The 23,007-nt window shown below is 28.4% G+C and overlaps 3 protein-coding genes across 4 annotated transcripts in view; all 3 read right to left on the bottom strand.

Moving 5' to 3' along the window:
• The window catches only part of LOC100160247, a 79,615-nt gene that overhangs the window by 39,913 nt on the left and 16,695 nt on the right, over positions 1-23,007 (bottom strand). The window lies entirely within an intron of this gene.
• Positions 3,975-12,021, bottom strand: LOC100163035. Its single transcript, XM_001946601.5, has 4 exons — positions 11,637-12,021; positions 8,141-8,293; positions 4,877-5,020; positions 3,975-4,708 (listed from the first exon to the last, which is right to left on the bottom strand). The coding sequence occupies exons 1-4, from the start codon at positions 11,712-11,714 to the stop codon at positions 4,523-4,525; spliced, it is 561 nt and encodes a 186-aa protein (XP_001946636.2). The 5' UTR covers positions 11,715-12,021; the 3' UTR covers positions 3,975-4,522.
• LOC100169288 (cytochrome b561-like) lies at positions 12,850-17,681 on the bottom strand. Of its 2 annotated transcripts, XM_029486141.1 has the most exons (6): positions 17,664-17,681; positions 15,794-15,942; positions 15,585-15,726; positions 13,550-13,767; positions 13,283-13,437; positions 12,907-13,213 (listed from the first exon to the last, which is right to left on the bottom strand). In XM_029486141.1, the coding sequence occupies exons 2-6, from the start codon at positions 15,881-15,883 to the stop codon at positions 13,063-13,065; spliced, it is 756 nt and encodes a 251-aa protein (XP_029342001.1). In that variant the 5' UTR covers positions 15,884-15,942; positions 17,664-17,681; the 3' UTR covers positions 12,907-13,062.

The raw sequence follows: 23,007 nt of genomic DNA, 5'->3' as shown, positions 1-23,007 counted from the left end.
GATTACTCTAAAACTGCCGATTTATCATAGATAATGTTAATTAACCTATAAATATTTTTTTGTGGGGTCAATAGACGAGTTTAAATCAAAGTATCAAATGATAACAATTTCCAATAGAAGTCGTAAAATTGAATTATAACTACATAATATTATCTGTTTTGAAAGTTATTATTTAAATTATTTTTTCGATTTTATAATAATCATACAAAAACTTTAAAACTCCATGCATCGAATGTTAAAATTAAAAAATACTTTCATAAAGAAATTGATCAACATCGTCCGAAAAAGTTACAAATTATGAAAACAATTAATTTACTAAATCTAAAAGGGATGAGAAATTATACCAAAAATAATTGGAGTGATGGTATCTCATCTCCACACTACGACCGCCACTTGGCACATTTAAGTGATGTGTACGTTATTGAATTACAAACCAACAATTATTAAAAATAAACTCAATATTATAATTTACAATTTTTTAATTTATTTTAGATACCTATACGTACTTTAATTAATATCCTCAAACGAATAAATATAATATAAATTTATTTATTTAGTTTTATCCCCTGCTGTAGATCAATACGTATTATTGCAAAATATATATTATAACAACAATATTTATTTATTTTTTTGTTAGTTTTAAGCCCGGCAACTGAAACGATTAGCTGTAGGATGGTATTGTAGGTTTTTTTTGGTACGGTAGGGAGGTGCGTGACGCTGGCACCCGCAAGTTTGAATTTCAACTCAAAAACCACATCAGTAATTGTTATACAATTTGTACGAATTTGTAACCACAATTCCAAAATTTGTAACGGTTGGAAGAACACGTTTTTGTGTTTGGCAAAATTTTCAAGTGGGCATCCATAGGTATCTGCCATGCCCGGATGGGGGATGGCGCCTCTCTCTCCGGACACCGTAACCGTCCGAAGCAAAATTCCGCCTGTGGCCGGGATCGAACCGGCGCGGCGTCCACAACAATATTGTATACTCATAAATTCATAATACATGTCATGTTTGTGTTTATGTTATGTATGTATAATAATTAATAATAGTTGTAGGTAAGACAATGAATATTGGTGAAACACTAAAAAACTTTTATATTTAATGCTCTTGAAAAATGTTCGGATATCAAAAATGCAAAGATTGACCTTACGGCTTATTGTAAATAATATATTATCATACATAATATAGGTACAATATTTTACAGGATGGTTCACAAAGCTTACTCTTCTTCTTTTTTCTTTAATAATGCAGTCTAGTATGTGATCTGATTTTCGGTATTTTTAAATACACTTAAAGATTATATTTTCAAATCCTTGAGATTTTTTCATTTTACTTCAAATGGGAACCCCTATTTTCTATACTATTGAATGTAGATTATTCAGTGGATAACTTTGTCGTAACAAAATCAAAATTCAAACGAGTAGTTTTTAGTTATTTTACTTTAACGTGTACTAAGTATGTAGGCAATGGTAGGTAATTAATGATAATTAATAACTAATCGTGTGTTTGGAAGATATGAGAGCAATGGAAATTTAAACATTTTTTTAAATGGTATTAATCTATCAACAATTATAACTTGTAAAAATGGTGCAAGCATAATAATTAGGTAATACTTGATCCAATGTTATTGGGTCTATATTATGTTTATTACAAACTATTTTTAAGGATTATTATCCTTATTATATAAACGCTTAACGGGAAAATATAATATTAACATATAATAATAAACATTTTTTGTTTGAAACGTATGACTTGTTCCAATCGTTTTTCGGAATTTGTTAATTTTTTTTTTTTTGGATTAATTATTGAATTTCAAATTTTCATTCAAGTTCTTTTGGGTTCGGTTTTTTTAAAACAAGGTTAGAATTTCGTAACTTTTGAACCAAACAATGAACACCTAAGTTCTGTTCGATGTTTCGAATTTCAAACAGTTTGACCCATCTCAAGTTAGTACCACTATAAGTATACAGTATACACTTATATAATAAAAGGTAGCTTGGAAATATTTGGAAGTAAAAATGATGAATTATATTTTTGTGCCTATGTATTTTTAATATTTTTCAACTACTATTTTAACAATATATCAGGAGCCTTGCATTACATTTTCACGCTTTTTTACCCAACAAATAAAACTTTATAGATATTTATAGAAAAAAAAACTAAAAAAATTGAAAACTTACAATGTCCGTAAACAGCTCAAAAAGAGTCAAATTATTTTCAAAATTTTATCGTATATATAAAAATGCTAATATAAACATTCAATGAAATTTTCAAGTTTCTACAGTCATTGGTTTTTTAATTACAACAAAAGAAGAAAATCGTTACGTAATAAATCGAGTGAATATCAAATGTTGTAAAAATATGAATTTCAAACGCTCATAAAAATTTAATTTGAGTTTCTTATAGACATTTTTTTTTTTTGATAATGGTAGATTATCCTATAAGGAATCTTGTATTAAAATCTTAGTTCTAATAAGAAACATTTTTACGAATTATAAACTCAAAATAATTAGGTAATTTTCGTGATTTTTCCATATTTTGTCAATTTTTGAACTTTAAATGCTAATAAAAAAAACTGTGACTAAGGATTTCTCAAATGTCATTGTAACAATATAGTAGGAGCCTTGTATTAAATTTTCAAGTATTTTTACTCAACAAATAAAGTTTTATTAACATTCATAGAAAAAAAAAATAATTAAATTGGAAACTGAAATTGTCCGTAAACAGCTCAAAACAAATCAAAATATTTTGAAAAATGTATCATGTATAGAAAATGGAAATATAAACAACCAGTGAAAATTTCATGTATCTACAGTCATTCGTTTTAAAGTTACACCAAAAACCAAAATCAATTTTCTCGAAAACAGATTTTGCGTAAAAATTCCCGTTTTTCCTTAATTTTTCTTTTGTTTTTCACGGCGCTTTTGAAAACTTTTTGAAAAATTTTACTTTTGACCCCCCAAAGTACCAACTAGATTCACTTTCCTATCAGAAAAAGTACTGTTGAAGAAAATCCAAGCACTTTTACTGTCCTAAAAGGTGATGACAGACACAAAAATAAAAAAACACACATCATTGTAAAATCAATACATTCATCGTTCCACTCAGAATCTAAAATATTAATCGCCAAATTTGTAGTAGTAATAAAGTAGTAAATGTTCTGATCTGAAACCCCAACCCACACAGCATTTGGAAAATGATAATATTTTGTGAATATTTTGGAGTGCTTAAATAATGAATATTTGACTAATATATTGTATAAATATTTTATTCTCATAAAATAATAAAATATTGTACAAAAAAATTGACTTAATATTTTTTAAATGTTTCTAAAATATTTAAGAAAATAAAATATTTCCTTATTATTTACGCAATTTTTTCAAATATTTTGACAACTATATTGTTTTTCTGAAAATATTCATACCATAGTTAGGAAATATTAAAATGCTGTGTGGGAACAAAAAAGCGACCAAGGCCAAGACCACGCCAGCGATAGTTACACAGAGTAAAGAAAGATATTTCAGATACCGACGAGTCAAATCGATTGGATGATGCAATGGACCGAAATTGTGAAATGTATGGAGAAGTTTGGTTGAAGCAAAAGGCCTGTATAGCATTAATAAAAAAAAAAATGTTGAAAAACGGCACCAACGGTACACAATTTGGCATATTATCTAAAAGCTTCAGTTGATAAGACATTAATTTTAACGGCATTGAATCAAATTTTGTGCAAATCCTACAAGTTTTGCCTATATTTTATATACACAAGGTGATAATTTCAAAAACTCACCTCAGTCGATTCTTCATGTTTTTATTTATTAAGTTTTACCTACGTTTTTAACTCTTTTTAAAAACTATCTAATTTTTTTTTAATGGTGATGACATTTTTTTTACTTTAGAATATAAATTATATAATTTTATTAAGCACGATATTTTTCTACAATCAATGATGTACAAATACCAAATATTCAACAAATATATTTTTTATTAAGAATCATTTTAGATTTAGTATAGCTGAGTACATATTTTCACTGTATTACTATCCTGTTATAATATAATCTTATATTAAATCTTATTTAAATTTTTTTAAAAAAAACTATATATCCTCGAAATATTTACCCGTTAAAAGATTCGTTCTTACAGAAAACCTAAAGATTCGCTTTAAAAAAAAATTTGTAAGAAATTACACGTTTTTCAATAACACTGTGTTGTTATAATAATATGTAGCCATGGACATTTTTGAAAACCGCAAAACTTGATCGTAATGGTTGTTCTTCTTCGTCGTGCCAGGATTCGACCGTGATGGTGATGACTGATGAGTGTTTATGTTGTTAAAACAATCTCCCGACAGTGCGTGTTGTATACTTGTATTATATAACGTAGATACAAAATATAATATGTTTTAATTTATTATATAGTTGATTAGTGATTAGATATGATGATATATGTAAACGAGACACGGCGTCAATTATACATTATAATATTATGCGATATAGGTAAATAGTGAGGTTTATAGATTTCAACCAATCACACCGTGACCGATGGCTTTTATGAGCACGTTAACCAATTTTGCCGAAAACTCTATACAGAACTTGCCCGCGTTAGTGGTCGTTACTGATTTCCCCTTGAGATGGCCGGCAAATACGTTCATTAGTGATTTATACTTGCTCACGTTAATCGGTTTAATTCCCAAGCACGCTTTCCCCTGCAAAACGATAACAATTTATACACCTCGTACGATCTACGGTGCTGCAGACGGCGTGACGCCAATATAACGGTGCGGGAATATAAATAATCATAAACATATTATTATCCTGACCCGCGTCACGAATCGCGCGACACAATGTCAATTAAAACAATGTGACCGACAGACCTTGTTAACGGGACAGCTCTTCGGCAATCCGAGTATTTCCAAAGCCATTTGAATTTCACTCGACGATTTCACGTCGTCGAGCACTTTGCAACCGTCCCTTTTGCCCGACAGCTTTACCAAGTCCTTTTGGCCGGTGAATTCGACCTGAAAATCGTATAACTCTATTAAAATATATATGGGTACTTAATACGCTCAAGTGTATATAGTATAATATGACACCGGACACCATATAGGTGCAATTATAGAGTACTATGCACGACAGTATAATATATAATGATATACGACACCGGACCCCATAGGCGCAACTATATGGAGTGCTATATCAGCCGTGTTAATCACGTGGCCCGCTGCTAATTTTTCATGGCCCGTGGTTACCAATATGTACGGACAATTAATATTGTGGGAATACATTTATAAAATAAAATTACACAGTTGTCATTCTATGTCATAACAATGTTAGAGTATAAGTCTTAAAAGTGGCTTAGTCCAATAACATTTCACCAATATTAGAAAAATAAGTGACAGAAAATATTGTGTATCATAATTAATGAGTATCTCTGATCATAAATACTTTTTAAGATACAATTATTACTAGGTATGTGAATTCCTCAGATATACAGAGTGTACCTGTATAGTGTATATACTCAATACTTTTACTCCATATTATACATTTATACATTTACAATTATTGTACAAATTATAAAAATGATTGTATTTTAAATAATGTATTATTAGTTTTACTTTAATTATATGACTATAAAATACTCGTTCACAAGCTTCAATAGTGTGCTGTACTGCTATTAGTTTTGATACTAGAGTGAATTGACATATTATAAAATTTTTGGGTAAGAACATTATCTGTGCTTAAACGTTGCGAATTTTTCGAAATTTTCATTTTCAAGCAAAATATGGGTATGTGAAATATCAAAATTAAAAATGCTCATATCCCGCTTGAAAATTAAAATATCGAATAAAAAGCCAACGCTTAAGCACAGATAATGTTGTTATATAAAAAATTTATAATAGGTCAAATCACTCTATATCAAAACTAACAGCACACTTTTGAAACTAGTAAACGAAAATTTGTTATGTCATACGTATGTAAGACGGAGACAACAAATGCATGGATAGCGTCCACTTATAAATGTTTAAGAAGAAAATAATTGGTTTTGTCAAATTCATATTTAGATACTCTTATGATACTGATACTTTCTAGTTTCTAAAGAAAATGTGTCTGTATCTAGACAATAATTGAAAGTTGATATATTATTACAGCACTGTGTAATATTATATTAAAAATAAATTCAAATGTATATTTATATAAGTACTATGTTTTAATATGAGTGAAACAGTTGTTGCAGCTTAATAAAATAAAATTGCAACAACTATGTTAACGTGATTTTTCCGTCCAGTAAATTATATCTATTTCAATTATTGCTAGACCAGAACGACATGGTCCACTCTCTCGCGATAACCCAAATCAATAATGCCATTACAGATTACAATATTATTATTGTACACAGTCGAGGACTTTTTTAAATCAGAGCTGATTTGAACAACTAGAAATGGATCAGCTCAAAACTTGAAGACCTAGATGGTCATAGAAAATGGCTTTTATTTTTCGGCCGTGCTCATTGCACAATTCCTGTTTGCCGGGTGGTCCATCGTACCTATATATCACTATAGTTATGTGTTTCTTTTTCCGCACCGATTCAACTATTATTATTACCTACCTCTATGTATTTACATAATATATACGTCATTATTTACTTCTCCGCCGGGAGACTCGACTACTCGAGTGATTCACGAAGATTTGACGAATTCGCGAACTGTCAAACCCTCGTGAACCATAAAATATTACATATTATTATACCGTGTGACGTGAAGTATATAATACTATTCGAATAGAATAAATTCCGACAAAAAAAATACACACACACACGCCCACGCAGTTGGTTACCGATACGTGATTATAGACAGGTACAGGAAATATTATATATACCTACCTATACTCGCGGCGATCGGTGCGTAACGATTAAATTGTGCACAAAGGCGTAATATATGTTTATATTCGTATTTTATCAAAACGAAATCGAATCCTGATGTTGGCTTTAAAAACCTTCATAATTCAATTTTTTTTTTTCCGATACGCATATATACGATTTGAATTATTGCGTATACGAACGGTACACATGTCACAAAATAATAATAATATACACATATCGCATGACGTGCTTCATATTATTATTATTATTATACCCATAAGCGTGGTAACATTTCAACGCCGGTACCTATATTATATGGCATTACGATTACATTTCGCAGGAAAACGTGTGCACGTGTAATAGCCGTGTAAAATATGTACTATTTAATTGATATTAGAATCTAAGTACCTAGTTATGATCTTTATAAATATAATGTGATGTACCTACTTAAAAATTACAAAAACCTCAAGAAATCAAAATTTCAAACGAATAAGTACGATCACATTATACTATTTCTTCAAATCAATATAATATCATGTTTTTATATAATTGTGTGTTATATTCATAAAAGCTTAATAACTAGGAAAGACGGAAACCACTAATTGGATTTTCGATTCATCTGATGCATCGAGTTTTGCATTGATCTAGAAAAAATGGGACGGTTCTTGGTTATTGATAAAAAATAAGTTTGGATCAGTAATAAAATCTATTTATTTTAAAACATCATGTTTAAGATCTTAAATATACAAAAAAATTACAAAAATCTAAATTTGAATAAATGCATTATTTAAATGGGAGTGAGTACATTATAATATGGATGGTGAACCACCTTATTGATTGTTAATTATTAAACCTGACCATAATATAATCTGGTATTTTTTGCTATTTTATTGATTTTTGTGAATTTTCACAAAAACATTTATGTAGGTACAATATGTATAGATCAAAACTTTATAGGTCAAAGTTGCTTAAAATACATAAAGTAATTCAAATTTGGACTCTACAAGGGAGAGTTCAACTCAAAAATTCTTTGTAAATTTTTCAAAAAAAGGTTTGATTTTAAGACCTGTATACAGTAAAAAAAACCAAATGAAATTCAGCGTCATGTGTTCGAAATATTTTGTGTTACCTTTATCGTTAAAAACACGCCGTATATTATTATTAAATACTATTTTAAATTGTGTAACTTAACTGTAAGTGACTACAGTTATCAAATTTTTAAAAAAAATAAAACGAATTAAAACAAATTTTTCTCGTAAAAAAAAAAAAATATATTTACCATGGCGCTAGTGATGTTGGCGTGCGCGGTATAGCATCCGTTGACATATATTTCGCAATTAGGTTTCATGTCGACGGAAAATTTATCGGACAGTTCGACAATGTTGTCCGAGCCGCAGTTTCTAATGTAATCGACTTCTAACTCGTAACCACCCTACACAAACCACAAGATATAAACATTATCTCACGGGTAAAAATAAATAGTATTATTAAACAAATATTGATCGTCGGCCACTGAATATTCGTATTCGAGCGTGGACCCCCTGTGCGCAATATATTGGAACATAGATATTCTATAGATGTCACACTGCGATATGCGATGTTCTGTTCTGAAGCGCATATACCAATATGCGAGGTTCTATAGAGATGCCAAACGCCACGTTGAGGGATATCGATTATGGGAAGTCGAAACGATAACATCCATAGTAAATCACATTTCGATGTCTCTTAATCGTTAGCCCACTGAATATTCGTATTCGAGCGTGGACTATTCCCCTCGCATTTGCACATTTACATCGTCACAAATCACAATAACTGCGAAATGTATAGTTATATATATATTTATAATCAGACAAACAATTTTTGATCCGTGTAGTTTTTGTTTGTATATACTTTAATTTTATTTTGCTCCTCCAAAACTTTTTCATAAACTTCTGAAATATTATAAATTCTATACCTATAAGTACAAAATTTGAGTACTATGAGAACGATTTGGACACAATTAAAATTATTACATTTGTTTAGAAAATATATGAAATACAAAAAACCTAATTTTCATACCTAACAGCTAAAACTTTCGTGACTACATACTATATACTATATATCAATCTTAAAATACAAAACAAATATAATTAATAATTTCGATGATAATATTTAATAGTTGCGCATAATAATGTATATCCAACGACCCGACAAGGTCGTGCTAAGTGTAAAAATAAAAGTGCGCCTTAAAATACACGTATAGGCAAAATACACATAAAAACTGTCGCACCATAATTAAAAGGAGCAAAACGATTCACGAAAAAAATGTCCAAATATAAATAAAAATAACTATTAGTTATAGAACAAAATATATATTTACAATATGTATTTAATAGTTAACATATTACAAATGTAATTAAATAAAAAAAAGGTAAACCGATCTACATTCAAATGTAACCCAATTTATCACTGGTCAGATATATTATTTTTAATTTGTTTAATTCTCAATCTCTATTCTCTATACTTTTTAGTGTTGACTCATGACCAGAAATAAACCAATGTGACATGCGTTTTTATTTGTTTTAATTTCTCATCTCGCTTTGAGGTGTCGATAAATGTCCATGTACAGACGGATGCACTGCGTTTAAAATATTGACTTAAATTATTTATTTTGTCAACAGACAACTGAACACTGATACTGTAAAGCGGTATATACAGTAAACGAGTAAACGATTGCCTATCACATAAATATCAAATAAAGTACCTACATATAAATATATAATATAATGTAAGTATAGAAATGGAGAAGTTTGTCTTACAACTCGTTCCATTTCCATTGCGCTTATCCACGCTGATCGCAGCCATGTGTCTGTGTTCAATTTTGCAGTGACACCATAATATATTATTAAGAACCCTAGCACCCCTGCGATTTGTACGAATGGTTATAAAAGCATAATCTAAAGAAAAACAATCGGTTCCCGAACGCATGATCGTTTGTAACTATTGTTATAATAATAATAGCTCTTTATTTTTTAGCCTTGTTCGATCGTTGCTTAAATAGTAAATACCTACAGTGGGGTATAGTGAGGTACCCATACACAACTAAAGATGAATTATTACGCCTTGGACGCGTCCAAAACAAATTTTTAAATTTCTATGCATTTAATTCTTACCCTAAACAGTAAACTGTCAACACGTTCTACATTATTAAACATTTGCACCCATTCATACGATAGATTATAAACAACCCCACATTAGCTGCTCGTCACAAAGAAGCGTACTTATGTTGATTTGATAATCTTTGATCTTCAACGGTTCACTTGACATTCCCGACCTCCCCGCAGCTATTCTCTTTAGAATTTCATCTCACTTTACTCTAATATTCGATCTCAGTTCTACACATATTACAGTACAACCATATACTTATACACGGCTTGATTCGATTTGCTAATAGTGTTTAAATAAGGGCCTTGCACCCGAATTAACCGGAGCCCTAATGCCCCTTAAAACTCTTGAAAAATCAAACACCCAAAACCCATATATAACCCGAATGATTTTGAATTCAAAAAACCCGAATTAACCAAAACCCGAATAAAACATTCCGGTAAACCCGAAACGAATATTATAATTTATAATGACGCTACTCGGTATTCTTACCCTGCGCCTAAGCGATCTGATGCGACCGGTGCCATCGTACGTCACTTTTCTGGATTTTTATTTTATATTTATCTTACCTAGACATTTTATTAGAAAAAAAATTTAATCTTCAAGGTAATATAATTGATATTCTGATATTCATTAAAAATATCTAATAATATTTTATAGTTTAAAGGTTAAATCAGAAAAACAATACTGAGCTCGTAATAAAAGTATTATGCAGTACTCACAAATAAAATCAAAGGATTTTTACTGTCCCGAAAGGTGATGACAGACAGATAAATAAATGTACGATGAACATCAGTAAGATATGTGTGGGTGCATGTAATAACCAGTCCTAGGATGAAGAAACTTAACATGGTACTTAATATTTTTCCTCTACAAGAAAAATTAATGAATCATAAATATGATTTTGAAGGGAGGTTTACCATAATATGTTAACAATAATAAATGTTTTAAGTGTTACGAAAATCGTTCAATAAAAAAAAATGTCTAGCCTGCCCAAAAACTTATTTATAATATGTTAATTGAATATTATTTTATTGAAAAAGCATCACGGAATAATTATCCGCGTCTAATCGCTAGTATACAATAAAAAATAAAAAGAATCGATGATAGGTTTTTATTTCAATAAAGAATCCCGCATAATGATTTAGGAGAAAACAAATTTATATTGATAAAATGTCTAACGTCCACGTGAAAACGTGAAAAACCACGTCCTTCGTGAGGTTCGCCATTATATGACCGTAATATTCGTCCGTTTAATAATATAATATTATGCAAGTTGACATGTTTTACCTGATAGCAGTGGCTGATTTAAGTGTTCAAATAAAATCAGTAAATCCATAGGTGGGGCCTCCTACAAAATGTATCGGTAACATACTTACGAAATATTTGTTTTTATTAACTTTACCTAACAATTATTGATGATATTGCAGTTTGCAATATAAACTGTATTTATTTTTTTGTAATAAATATATAAACAAAATTAACAAAATTAAGTTTTGGTGGGCTGACTAAACGACTGTTAAATCCGCCACTGCCCGAGAGTTACGTTTCGTTTCTCTCGGTGGTACCTATACTTTCTCCTATAATATAGTGATCGGAACATTAAAATATATAAAAAAAAAATCACTTACACAACAACGAGCTGTCTTCGCGCACAAAATCAAAACGATTGTCGAGATCAAAATGGTAGTCGTCGTCGAAGCGTTCATTTCGATAATTGCTGGTATTTATCGCACGTTGAAGGAATGATAATATAATATTAAATACGTGTACAATTCAACTTTGAACTTGACACTCTAATCGCGTGTGAAACGTGACAAACTTGACCTAAACAGTACGATATTTTATAATGTCAAGTACCATAATAATATAATATTAATCATATCGGCGTCGACTGCGCGGAAAAAATAAGTTGTCTGTTACGGTATTATAGGTTTATATCGTTTTTCAATCGAATCCTAGGTAGGAACCTAAACGTCATGCTAGTGCACTAACAATGGTATTTACAATGAATATAAATGAATTACTATTATATTACTTATTTGAACCTTCGTTCTGCCACTAGAAATTATTATTATTATAGTTATGTACGCGTGTTTACAGGATGACCGAAATTGTTTTGACGCATCGAAGTGACGAGGCCGACGCGAAAGGTCAGATCGGATATACAGATTGACCTGCGTGGCTATTGTTATCAGTTATCATTATGGTATTATTACAGAAAAACCAGTGTATTAAGGATGTGATATTTTTTATATATATACATATATATATGAGTTTTGAATATTTTTTTTTACTCGTTTAAAACGGACTTAATAATAACCACCTAATAAGCAACACGTTCGAATTTCCACATATTATGTACACCAAACAGCACAAAACAATTTTTGCTTCAGAATATAAAATTAAAAATGTTCATTGTTATTCATAAAAGTAAAAACTTAAAATATGTTAACAATAGAAAAATTTTAGAAAAATGTTGTATTGCAATGACGAAATTACATCCAATGACGTAAGTTAGTAATAAACCTGTTGTTCGTAAAAGTTATTTTATGGCATAATTTTTTATATTATAGCATGTTTTGAAAAAATTGCTGTAGTGCTCACATACACTTTCAATTGATATCAATAATAATTAACAATATATTTTTTAATTAGGTGTCTTAAAAAATACTTTGTGCCCTGTCATGTTTCCGAGCAAATTGTATTTATTTTGTTATACGGATTTTTCTATACTTCCAAAGACGCTATACTTTACAATAATGAATACATAATTAGTTAAGTTAAATGTCCATAAAAATTAATTTATCTTTATCAATATATATATATATATATGTACTTCCATTTAAACACTTCGTATACGTTATTTTTTATTTATCTATAAAAGTACAACACTGGTCGTAAATACATGTTTGAAATGTATTAAGGAAAAATATAACACTTCATTAATCATTATTTTTTTAGAAGTTTAGCTTTAGATTATACACATATAATAATACACATAATACAAAAACCAACAATTTAGTGAAACTTCATAACATTTCTAAATTTCTAATACTAGATTAATGGCTGATATTCTGGTGCAGGGCATCTCTTGAATTCTGGTTTAGTGACCATATAAACCACTAAAACACCGTAAAAAATACATAATAAACCTATACAGTTACCAATTATACCTTCTCCTGGAAATTGTTCGTATTCTCTATACCTGTAAAATAAATACACAGTATTAATATTTATTAAATCATATTACCGCTCATGATATAATATTATATACAATGAAAAAATCATTTTTTCACAGAATCCTAATCCACCAGATGCAATTGCTAATACAAAGCTCGAAACACCGAAGAACACGTGATAAGGCATCATAATTTCTCTATATTGGGCAGCTACTGTGGGATATAAATAAATCCAGAATCCACTTGCAAACTAAAAATGTATACAAAATTCAACAATTTACGCATGAACAAATTATAGTAATATTATTTATGGATTATGCACATTACATATTATTATATTATTGTTTATTAAGTGAACTGACCTGAAGTAGAAGCATTGCCATAGTAATAATTCCTAACCAACTGTGTAAAGAATATAAATTAGGAATCGCAGGATTAGTAAATAAAGGTCTAAATCGCTTTGAACCCAGAGTAGCTATGCCAGCAATTGTTAAGATGATTATTATGCAACCGAAAAAAATTGCATGTTGGTATTTCAAATTTCGTTTTGTATCCCGAAATGAACGATAGTGAAGAATAGCTAAAATAACATTAAAAATACTGTTATAGTATTGTAGTAAAATAAGGTATAAATAAAATAATAAAATGTTAACTATAAAAATTGAGCCTAAGTAATTACGGCGTGATTTTATCAATTTTAAGTGGAGTGCTGAATGTATTGATTTTAAAATGATATATTATATGAGTGGATTTTTTCGTATCTGTAGACGACACAGTAAGTAATAGAAAATATGCTTGGATTTTCTATTTTGAGGGTGGTTTATGATACCAAATTAGATCTTTTTAACATTGTTTGAGAGGTCAACATTGAACATATCTAGTATATATTATCAAAATATTCGGGAAAACAAAAAAAAAATTTAAGAAAATCTAGATATTTACGCAAAATTAGTTTTTGAAAAAATCGGTTTTGTTTTTTTTTTTGTTTAACTCAATGACTAATAAGCTCAAACTTATTAGACAAAATGTTTATTAATATAAAATCAAATTATTCGACTATTGCTACTACTATATGATAGCCAATAAGTATAGACAGTCCCTGTCTAAGGAAAATGTGCTGTACCTCACATAAACAAAATGCAAGTTCAAAGTCCAAAATTCCTACGTGTGATTTCAAATGCTCCCCGATTTGTTTGAAATGATCTCAGCTCCATAGGCAAAAATAAAGTTCGAGTTTTTGAGGGCATATGGTCTGTGCTCACAGATTTCGAAATACCAACAATTAAACACCACACATAAGATAACTATTTTAAGCTTCTTCAGTCATCAACTATGCAAAGCAATACATTGGTCATCAATATTACAGGCTGAATGACCGTCTTAACAGACACACACTCCAACGTGATCGTCCCACCGACCTTTGTAAATATTAGCCTGCCTTACTTATTGTTGTACAAATAAATAAAAACTATATGTTATTGTAAAAAAAATTTTAAAATCTTTGTGCCTATTATTTTAGCATTGTAATCTGTTAATTTAAAAATCTAATGATCTAACTATGTGGTTTCCTAACTATTTAATGCTATTTGAAGTAAAAACAATAAATATTGTAAAATCTAATTATCTGCCTATGTAGTTACATAACTATAATTTAATACTATCAACTGATGTAAAAACGATAAAATGTAATTTTACCCACGATACACCTAAGCTTAGTCATGACGAATTACCAAATGTTAACAATACATTTTTAAAAAAATACAAGATTATTAAGTAGGATTTCTTTATCGAAACTATTATTCATTTATACCACTTCTAAAAATATTTAAGGTTTAAGGTTAATTAATAATAATACCTAATTAAATGTTATAAATTATAATGATTCAACACTTTGGATCAAAAACAAATCGTAAAGAATAATGCTTTAAGTAGACGCCTCACCCGCATATGTTGTCTCCGTCTTACGAGTGCTTAACATAGTAAATTGTATACGCTCAGTAAAACACGTATAGCTCCGTTAGGTTAAAAAATAGAGTGAATTGAGCTCTAATAAACTTTAAAGGTAAGATTATTGTCTAGGCAATCTCTTGAGCTTTTTATTATGTTTTAATTTTAAAGCGAGTTATGAGTAATTTTATAAGAGGTCAATTCACTCTAATTTTTAAACTATCGGAGCTACGCGTGTTTTTCTGAGCGTACAATTTGCTATGTTGCACACTTGTGAGACAAAGACGACATATGCGTATGAGGCGTCCTCTTAATGAATATAATCATAGACATAATATTGTGTTGATGATTTCTATGCAACTGCATCTTCAACGCTGTGTAATTAATTAATATAAATTAATTTTTTTTTTTAAATTTAATTGATAATATTTTAATTAATATAAAACTTACCATTTGCAAATAAATAAATTAAAACAATTGTCATGAATATTGGATGCCAGTTTGGTATTAATTTCGCTTTAGTTAAACTAAATCCGCCCCGATAATTAATAATCCAATAGTATACGGAACATATTAGTAATAATCCAATAAACTAAAATGTATAAAACCGAAATGATTAAAATAAACACGAAGACTAATTAAAATAAGTAGATACTTACCTGAAATATTCTGTAGAACAGCGTATAATTTGAACTAGTGATTTGCAGTAGTGTTTTATTTGGATACTTGTTCTCTTGTGGAATGCACATATTAATGCTTTAATGATATATTGACACTTCTTATACTTCAGTATTATAATCGGTTTTCTCTTTTTTTATTTAGTTTCAAATATATCATAAAAATGTATAACTTATAATATTTAGTTCATAAATACTGCATACTTATAATTAATTTAATATGGTGACGTTTTCGTATTTAAAACTACAACATTAAACTATATTATAATATTATATTATAACAGAACAAAACAATTAAACTACAGAATAAGTAAAGGTTATGTGTACGAATATATAAATTATTGTGATAAAAAAAAATTTTTTAAATTTTAAACATTTGTTATTGGTGACTAAATAGTAGATGATAGTGTCGGTCATGAATGTTGTGTTAATATTATTATAAAATAATCTCTATTGGAGTTGACATTCAAAAATGAAAGAACAAGTCAAGTCAGTGTTTCAAGATTTAGAAAATAAAATATTTTGTTCTCTTGGATATGGTTTTCAGTAGCTTACATTTTTAAAGTTCGTACTAATATTATAAATTAAAGTTTAAAAAACGATTGTCTTATATTTTTCGCTCAATTAATCTTAATTTCGTGTCTATTTGCCATAGGCTTTCGTGTTTTCTATTGTAAAAGAAGGCATTGCTTTAACTATATGGTTGAAATAAAATCAAAATGTATTAACCTTCCAGTTATTAAAATCAAGTCTTGCTGTGCCACGTCCTATTTCTTAATCAAAATGTGAATCTATATATGCTAAAAACCGGTACTCATCCGAATATTATAGGCGTATACCATATGCATATATTATATTGTTATGTAAGTATACGCTATACACAGTATAGCTCGTAGGTACCTACGCTTAAAACAAGACTGTCACAACTCAAAATGTATAGCTTTGATAAAAAGCGATTTTAAGTAGCTTAAACTAAGATTTTTTAAAGAATTCATTACCTATGCATTTGAAACTAAAAATTTAAATATCTACTTATAAACATATTTTACATTATGACTTTATTATCTAAATATTGTGAAACACTCTCTTAAACCCAAAAAGTTACATTCATGGCTCTTTTAATTTTTTTATATAAGACTGTCATAATTGTACACGTGGCAGTAAAACAATGTCCAATTGAAATTACAAGACTGACGTTTCTCATATAACGACTGCAATATTACAAATTATGAAATGTATAACCGCCAAAGCAATAAATATTGCTGTTTTCCACACAACAAATCACACGGAAATTAGTTTTTATTTAACGCAAGAACGCCACAAATCGAAATAAGGCAGTCTTGAATTTTGACACCAGCGATTAATGGGATAAATCAAATAACTTAATATACTGCCATATTAAGTATGGCTCTGATGGTTTAAAAAGTATCTAAAATAATTCAATAATACAATACAAACACATATTTTTGGTGGCAAAACGAAAAATTATAATGAAAGTGTTCTTGCATTATTCAATCTTGCTATTTGAAAGTAGTTGTAAGTTGTGGCAATCTTATTCTAGAGATGCGAACTATTATCGCTTGGTAAATATTATATACAAATTACAAGTTGTAACAGACAGACCTTCCAAATAAAAATAAAAAATTTATATTATAGTTAAACGTATGACAAAAATTATAATAATTTAATGAATAATTAATAATTTAAGAAAATATTATATACTATTACCTATGTCAGTAAATTCCCAAAAATAAAATATTTTGGAAAAATAAATTGCGTTTCAAATTTATTTACTCCAGAAAAATATTAATATTTTAAGAAATTATTGTAATAAATAAACTACTTGACTTACCTAAATACCTAAACGTTTTTTCCATCAAAATGTATCCAAAAATTAGTTTTCCAATTCGGCTATTTTTAATTTTTCAAAAAAAATTTAATAACAATATTTTATTTTTAATATCAACAAAATAAAAACTGTTTTACTTTAATTATTTTGCAAGCGTCTAAAAATTATGCATATAAAAAAATGTTTAAATATCGATTAGAACAAAAGTTATTTAATTTGTCAGCTCTTTCTGGTACACCTTGTTATACAATTTAAAAATAAATATGTCGATAGGTACCTCCATAATGGCATAATTGATTACCAGCTATGTATTGATTGTACATAATAAATAGTATACATATTTAGAATATCTCATGTTTATTTTCTCATAGTCAGAATAAATTACTATTGCAGTTATTGACATTACTTGTCGTTTGAACAGCCAACTGTATGCCAACTGTAACCGTCAAGTACCTACAACTACAGCGTGTTTTTTTTTTATATTACAGAAATACCCATCATTGGTCAGATTAAAATACATTTCCGATTTTCTTGAGATACAGAATATTAAAAAAAAGTAGGTCATGGGGGGGGGGGGGGGGGTGGATCCATCCCCATAACCACCACTGTACAGCACTGCCTTATATCTTATGAATTTACAATATATTTATACCTCTTCCTACACAATATTACATTAAATACGTATTTAAAAATATACGTCAATGACGAATTAACATTTTTTTCTATGAATTTACATTCCTATCTGTTTATTTTTTTATTTACCCATTTAGTAACGTTACTGGCAAATGCCTAATTAAATTAACAATTTTATTTTTCATAGGTAACAATAACATATTATTATACTTACAATTTAAAATAAAAAAAAAATCATGAAAGTAGAAACAATGGAAATCTGATGAAAATTTGATGGTTAAAGAGAATGCGATGAGACCTCAATAGACAAGTAAAGGGAGAATCTCAGAATTGAACATATAATTAGAATAAATAATATTATGTTCTATGGAATATGTATACAAGTGTCAAGTACAAGATAATTCCAAATTCAAATAGAATATTAAAATATTGTGCTTGTTAACGATATTGACGAGTACAAAAATGATAACCTTTTATAATCCAACAAACAGAATAACAGTCGAATAAAATTATTTTAAATTAAGATATACCTATATTACAATTATTATTATAATTGTTTGGATACTTTATAACTATTGTAGAAATATCTATTCTGAATAAAAAAAATTGTGTCTAGAACACTAAACATTCAGTTTTTTTATACCTAGTGTCATCATTAATATTACTATATTTTAAATTCTGAGCAGAGCAAATTATTTTGCATATAAACTTTATAAAATGTTTAATATTCAAACGTAAGGTTTTAAAATTCAACACACAGTTCCTTGTAGATTTTTTGAATGGAATCAAAAAAAAGATTATCGTAAAGCCATATACATCATGTTCTATGAATGATTGAATTAAAAATTTTTAAAACAATAAATATTCACACATATTATAATTTATGACTCGTTATTATTAAGATTCATAATATCATTAATATTAATTAATACAATGATACATAATAACCAATATTAAGACGTATTATAACTTATAATACCTACATTAGGTAGTTGAATTTCAAAGTTATTTTTCTACTATAAAACATGGACGCACACACATATCATTGTAAAATCAATACTTTCACTGGTCCGCTAAAAATCTAAAATGTGCATGGTATGTAGGTATTTTTGATACTTTTAGAAATCAGTAGACAGTAAGATCAACTTATGAGGAACTTTGTATTACATTTTTAAGCTTATTGACCAAAAAAAAAAAATGTGTTAGACAACGGATATCCTTTAATCTGTAACTGCACCAACTTTGTATCTAAAAAGAAAAAACTAATAAAAGTCTAAGATTGCAATCGTCTATAAAAAGTTCAAAAAAGGGCCACGACATTTTGAATATTACAATAATATCTTTTCTACAAATGTTAATATTTGGTGGTTATTTCAAATACCTACCTAGCTGATTTTAATTTATTTGTACTGAAATCATAATATAGGTACCTATATTCAGCGTGGCTCTTATGGGTGACTTTATTTACCAGGCTTCTATGTCATTAAGAATAATTTTAAATCATAATTATATCATAATATTTATATATATATACCTATATAATACCATATTATCCATGATGGATAAATTATATAATCAATCCTATTATTGTTATACATATATAGAATTACATCTACCTCGATACAAGTCCACCCGTAGCAATATTTCACGGAGAGGGAGGAGGTTATTTAAATTTGAATTATTTCTGATCTTCGCCGGGTATCTTCTTTTTATCGGTCATTTACATTTTACATGTAATCCGTATACTATATCACTCATGGGCTTATTGTAAATAAAAAAATGATAATACAATTATTAGATTACATTAATACATTTTACTAATTCTGTAAGTATTACGACTAAAGTTTTAAAAAAAAATTATATCTTACTTAAAAAAAGTATTTTGTAAATAGTAAATAATTTTAATCTGTGATCCGTGTACAACGTAAATAGCGAGGAGGGATACGGGCGCACAGCCACATTATTGCCACCACCTTAGGAGTGGCCTTGCCTTAATAATATCTAGGGCTCAGATGATGATGACTTCTGCTAATGGTTTTGGAACGTCATAGACGTTGCTTTCCTAGTTTAAAATGTGTTTCAATATCTAACATTTGAGTATATAGGTACAACTAATTTTTATTTAGCATCATTATTTTCGTCTTTAGTTAATTTTTGTGATTTTTACGGGCATTTTTTAAGTTTTAGTACATTTTTTTTAGCAATTGAGAGAAAAATGACGAGTTAATTATTTGCCATTATCGTATTATTTTCTACAAATCGAACAAAAAAACCACAACTTCGTTATTTTTAATATTTCTAAATTTGAATCAAAATCGCACATGTTTATAAATAAAATTGTAATTTTTGATTATAAAATCGTCAAGTAATTTTATTGACTTAGACAGTTTTATACTTTTATGGGTTATTATTTTAAGTATAATAATAAAGAGTATATACCACTAACAGTAACATGTACCATTTTCAGGCCATTAACATACCAGTCTCTACATTAATATTTAAAGATAATTCAACAGCACTCTAGTAGCGAAAGCGAACGTAAACAGCGGAAGGATCTTCCCACTTTATTGTTGAAAAATTCTAAACGACACCGGTAGACAGCACTGTCGTTATCGCTCGGACGAATTCTACCTACTTTAAATTGTATAGTTTTTCTGAACTAATATAATAATAGACACAATTTATTGTTATACTTACTATCGCTGTAAAAATGAAATTTTATTGAAATTAATTTCCGTTATTATTCTTATTATTATTATTATTATTATTAATGGACATAATATAATTAAGTAATTAAGTTAGTAAAATTACCTTAAAGGAGTGGTTTAATATCTTAAAATATATGTAAATAGCACTGCCACTTTCAAATGTTAGTACCAAACCTTGACAGTATTAAGTATTTTTTTTTGTAAAATTTCGTACAAATAAAAAAACATTTTGTACACATGATTATAAAATGTCGTCATATCGAGTACCATAATATTACTATAGTTACATCGGTTAACAAGTGTTAAATAACGGGTGCAGAGATGCCCGATTGCGGCCCAAATTCAGGTTGTTCCAAATATAAGTAGGTATCCTGATTGCGTAAAAACACAAATAGGTTCACAAAATAACGTATACATAATTTATTAATAAAATAGTTATATAATATTTTTGGTAAAATAATAAAACAAAGTATTATAAACATAGGTAATATATTTTCATTAAAATGCATCAAGAATAGTATAATATACGTCATATAAATTGTCTAATTCATAAAAAGCAGAAAAGGTCAACAATAAAAAAAAATATGAAATAAAATAAATATAAAATTATAAATAAATATAGCAATTATATTAAAATACTCATAAAGATATAACTCAACAAAATTGTTATATAACAATAATAACCCATAATAGGACACCTAATCATTTTTTATGGAACAAATTAACAATATATAGTTGAGTAAAAAAAAATGTATTATAGTGTCATAGGTACATTTTTACTTATAATTTATTATTTTCACTATCTCCAAATTACATATTTCCTTGTTTTTAATTTGAATTTGTATAAACTTTTTTTAAATATTTATACCAAAATATGTATCGGATGCAATTGGGATATTTATTTATTTTAATAACCACAAAAAATAGTATTTCCTACCTCATAATTAATATGTACAGGCCGCAATCAGGATAGGTGAAAAGGTTACTTTGGGTCGCAATCAGGTGCCCATTGTGCTAGGGCACATTTTTGTCACCGGTTGTCGTTTGCGCATCACTATTGTTATTTTTGACCTTTTTTGTAAGACAGTTGCGCATCGTTTGACTTATGGGTTATACATCGTTTGCGCATCGATCGTTTAAAAGGTCGTATCAATATTATTTAACAATAGAAATGAAAAAAAAGGTGTATACAGTATACCCAAAAGCGTTTAGCTTTTCTCAAACTATATGTATATTTGTATTATAATTATAACTATGACTGTAATATTCCTAATTGAACTGAACAAAATTTAGTTGAATTAATTTTTACTTAAACTACCTATATGTTATATTATGTATATTTTTTACTATAACTATGGCCATGTAATGTACCTAATTCAACTGAATATTAAATTTTTAACTACAAAATGATTTGCAAATTGTTGAGCTTTTTATAAATTTGGTCAACATTTGAACTTTAAATGCTTATTGAACAAAAAGTTGTGCCTAGGCATATTAAATTATTCATTATCTAATTATATGTGTGTACGATTATTTTTATACCCTTCTATTGTTTAGAATTTTGATGCGCATATGATGTACGATAATTTGGTGCAGGTAAACAGATGATGCGCAAACGATGTACGATATTTTGGCACAGGAAAACAGATGATGCGCAAATGATATACGGCCATTTTTGTACATAATGTGTCCACAACTACCTACACGGGTAATAGTCTTATAAAATAATAGGATTTTTACCACGCATTAATAAACATGATATTTTTCCAACTTTGTTTTAGTTTGTTTTTTATTCTATAAATGATAACATTTTTGTTTGTGAGTGGAAAATCTTGAGAAACTAATACAAGGTTCCATGTAAGTTTTTATTACCGCAAATAAAAAATATCCTGACAGCTGAACCACTTCCACGGTTCACGCAAAAATTTAACTAAAAACTAATTATAAATTCAGCTAGGTGTTTAGAGTCCGCATGCATAGGCACAATTTCAACTTTTGATTGGGGG

This window comes from Acyrthosiphon pisum, chromosome A1 (genome assembly GCF_005508785.2).
Source record: "Acyrthosiphon pisum isolate AL4f chromosome A1, pea_aphid_22Mar2018_4r6ur, whole genome shotgun sequence".
Classification (NCBI taxonomy): domain Eukaryota; kingdom Metazoa; phylum Arthropoda; class Insecta; order Hemiptera; family Aphididae; genus Acyrthosiphon; species Acyrthosiphon pisum.
Note: the sequence above shows the minus strand (reverse complement) of the source record. Positions and strands in the feature narration are given on the sequence as shown.

Coding starts and splice junctions, on each gene's coding strand:
- LOC100163035 (XM_001946601.5), bottom strand. CDS start 11,714: ATGAACGCTTCGACGACGACTACCATTTTGATCTCGACAATCGTTTTG. Junction 8,294..11,636: donor CGAAGACAGCTCGTTGTTGT/GTAAGTGATTTT, acceptor TGGTTTGTGTAG/GGTGGTTACGAGTTAGAAGT. Junction 4,709..4,876: donor AGAGCTGTCCCGTTAACAAG/GTCTGTCGGTCA, acceptor ATCGTTTTGCAG/GGGAAAGCGTGCTTGGGAAT.
- LOC100169288 (XM_029486141.1), bottom strand. CDS start 15,883: ATGTGCATTCCACAAGAGAACAAGTATCCAAATAAAACACTACTGCAA. Junction 13,438..13,549: donor TGGCAATGCTTCTACTTCAG/GTCAGTTCACTT, acceptor ATACATTTTTAG/TTTGCAAGTGGATTCTGGAT. Junction 13,214..13,282: donor GAAAAAATGATTTTTTCATT/GTATATAATATT, acceptor TTTATTTTACAG/GTATAGAGAATACGAACAAT.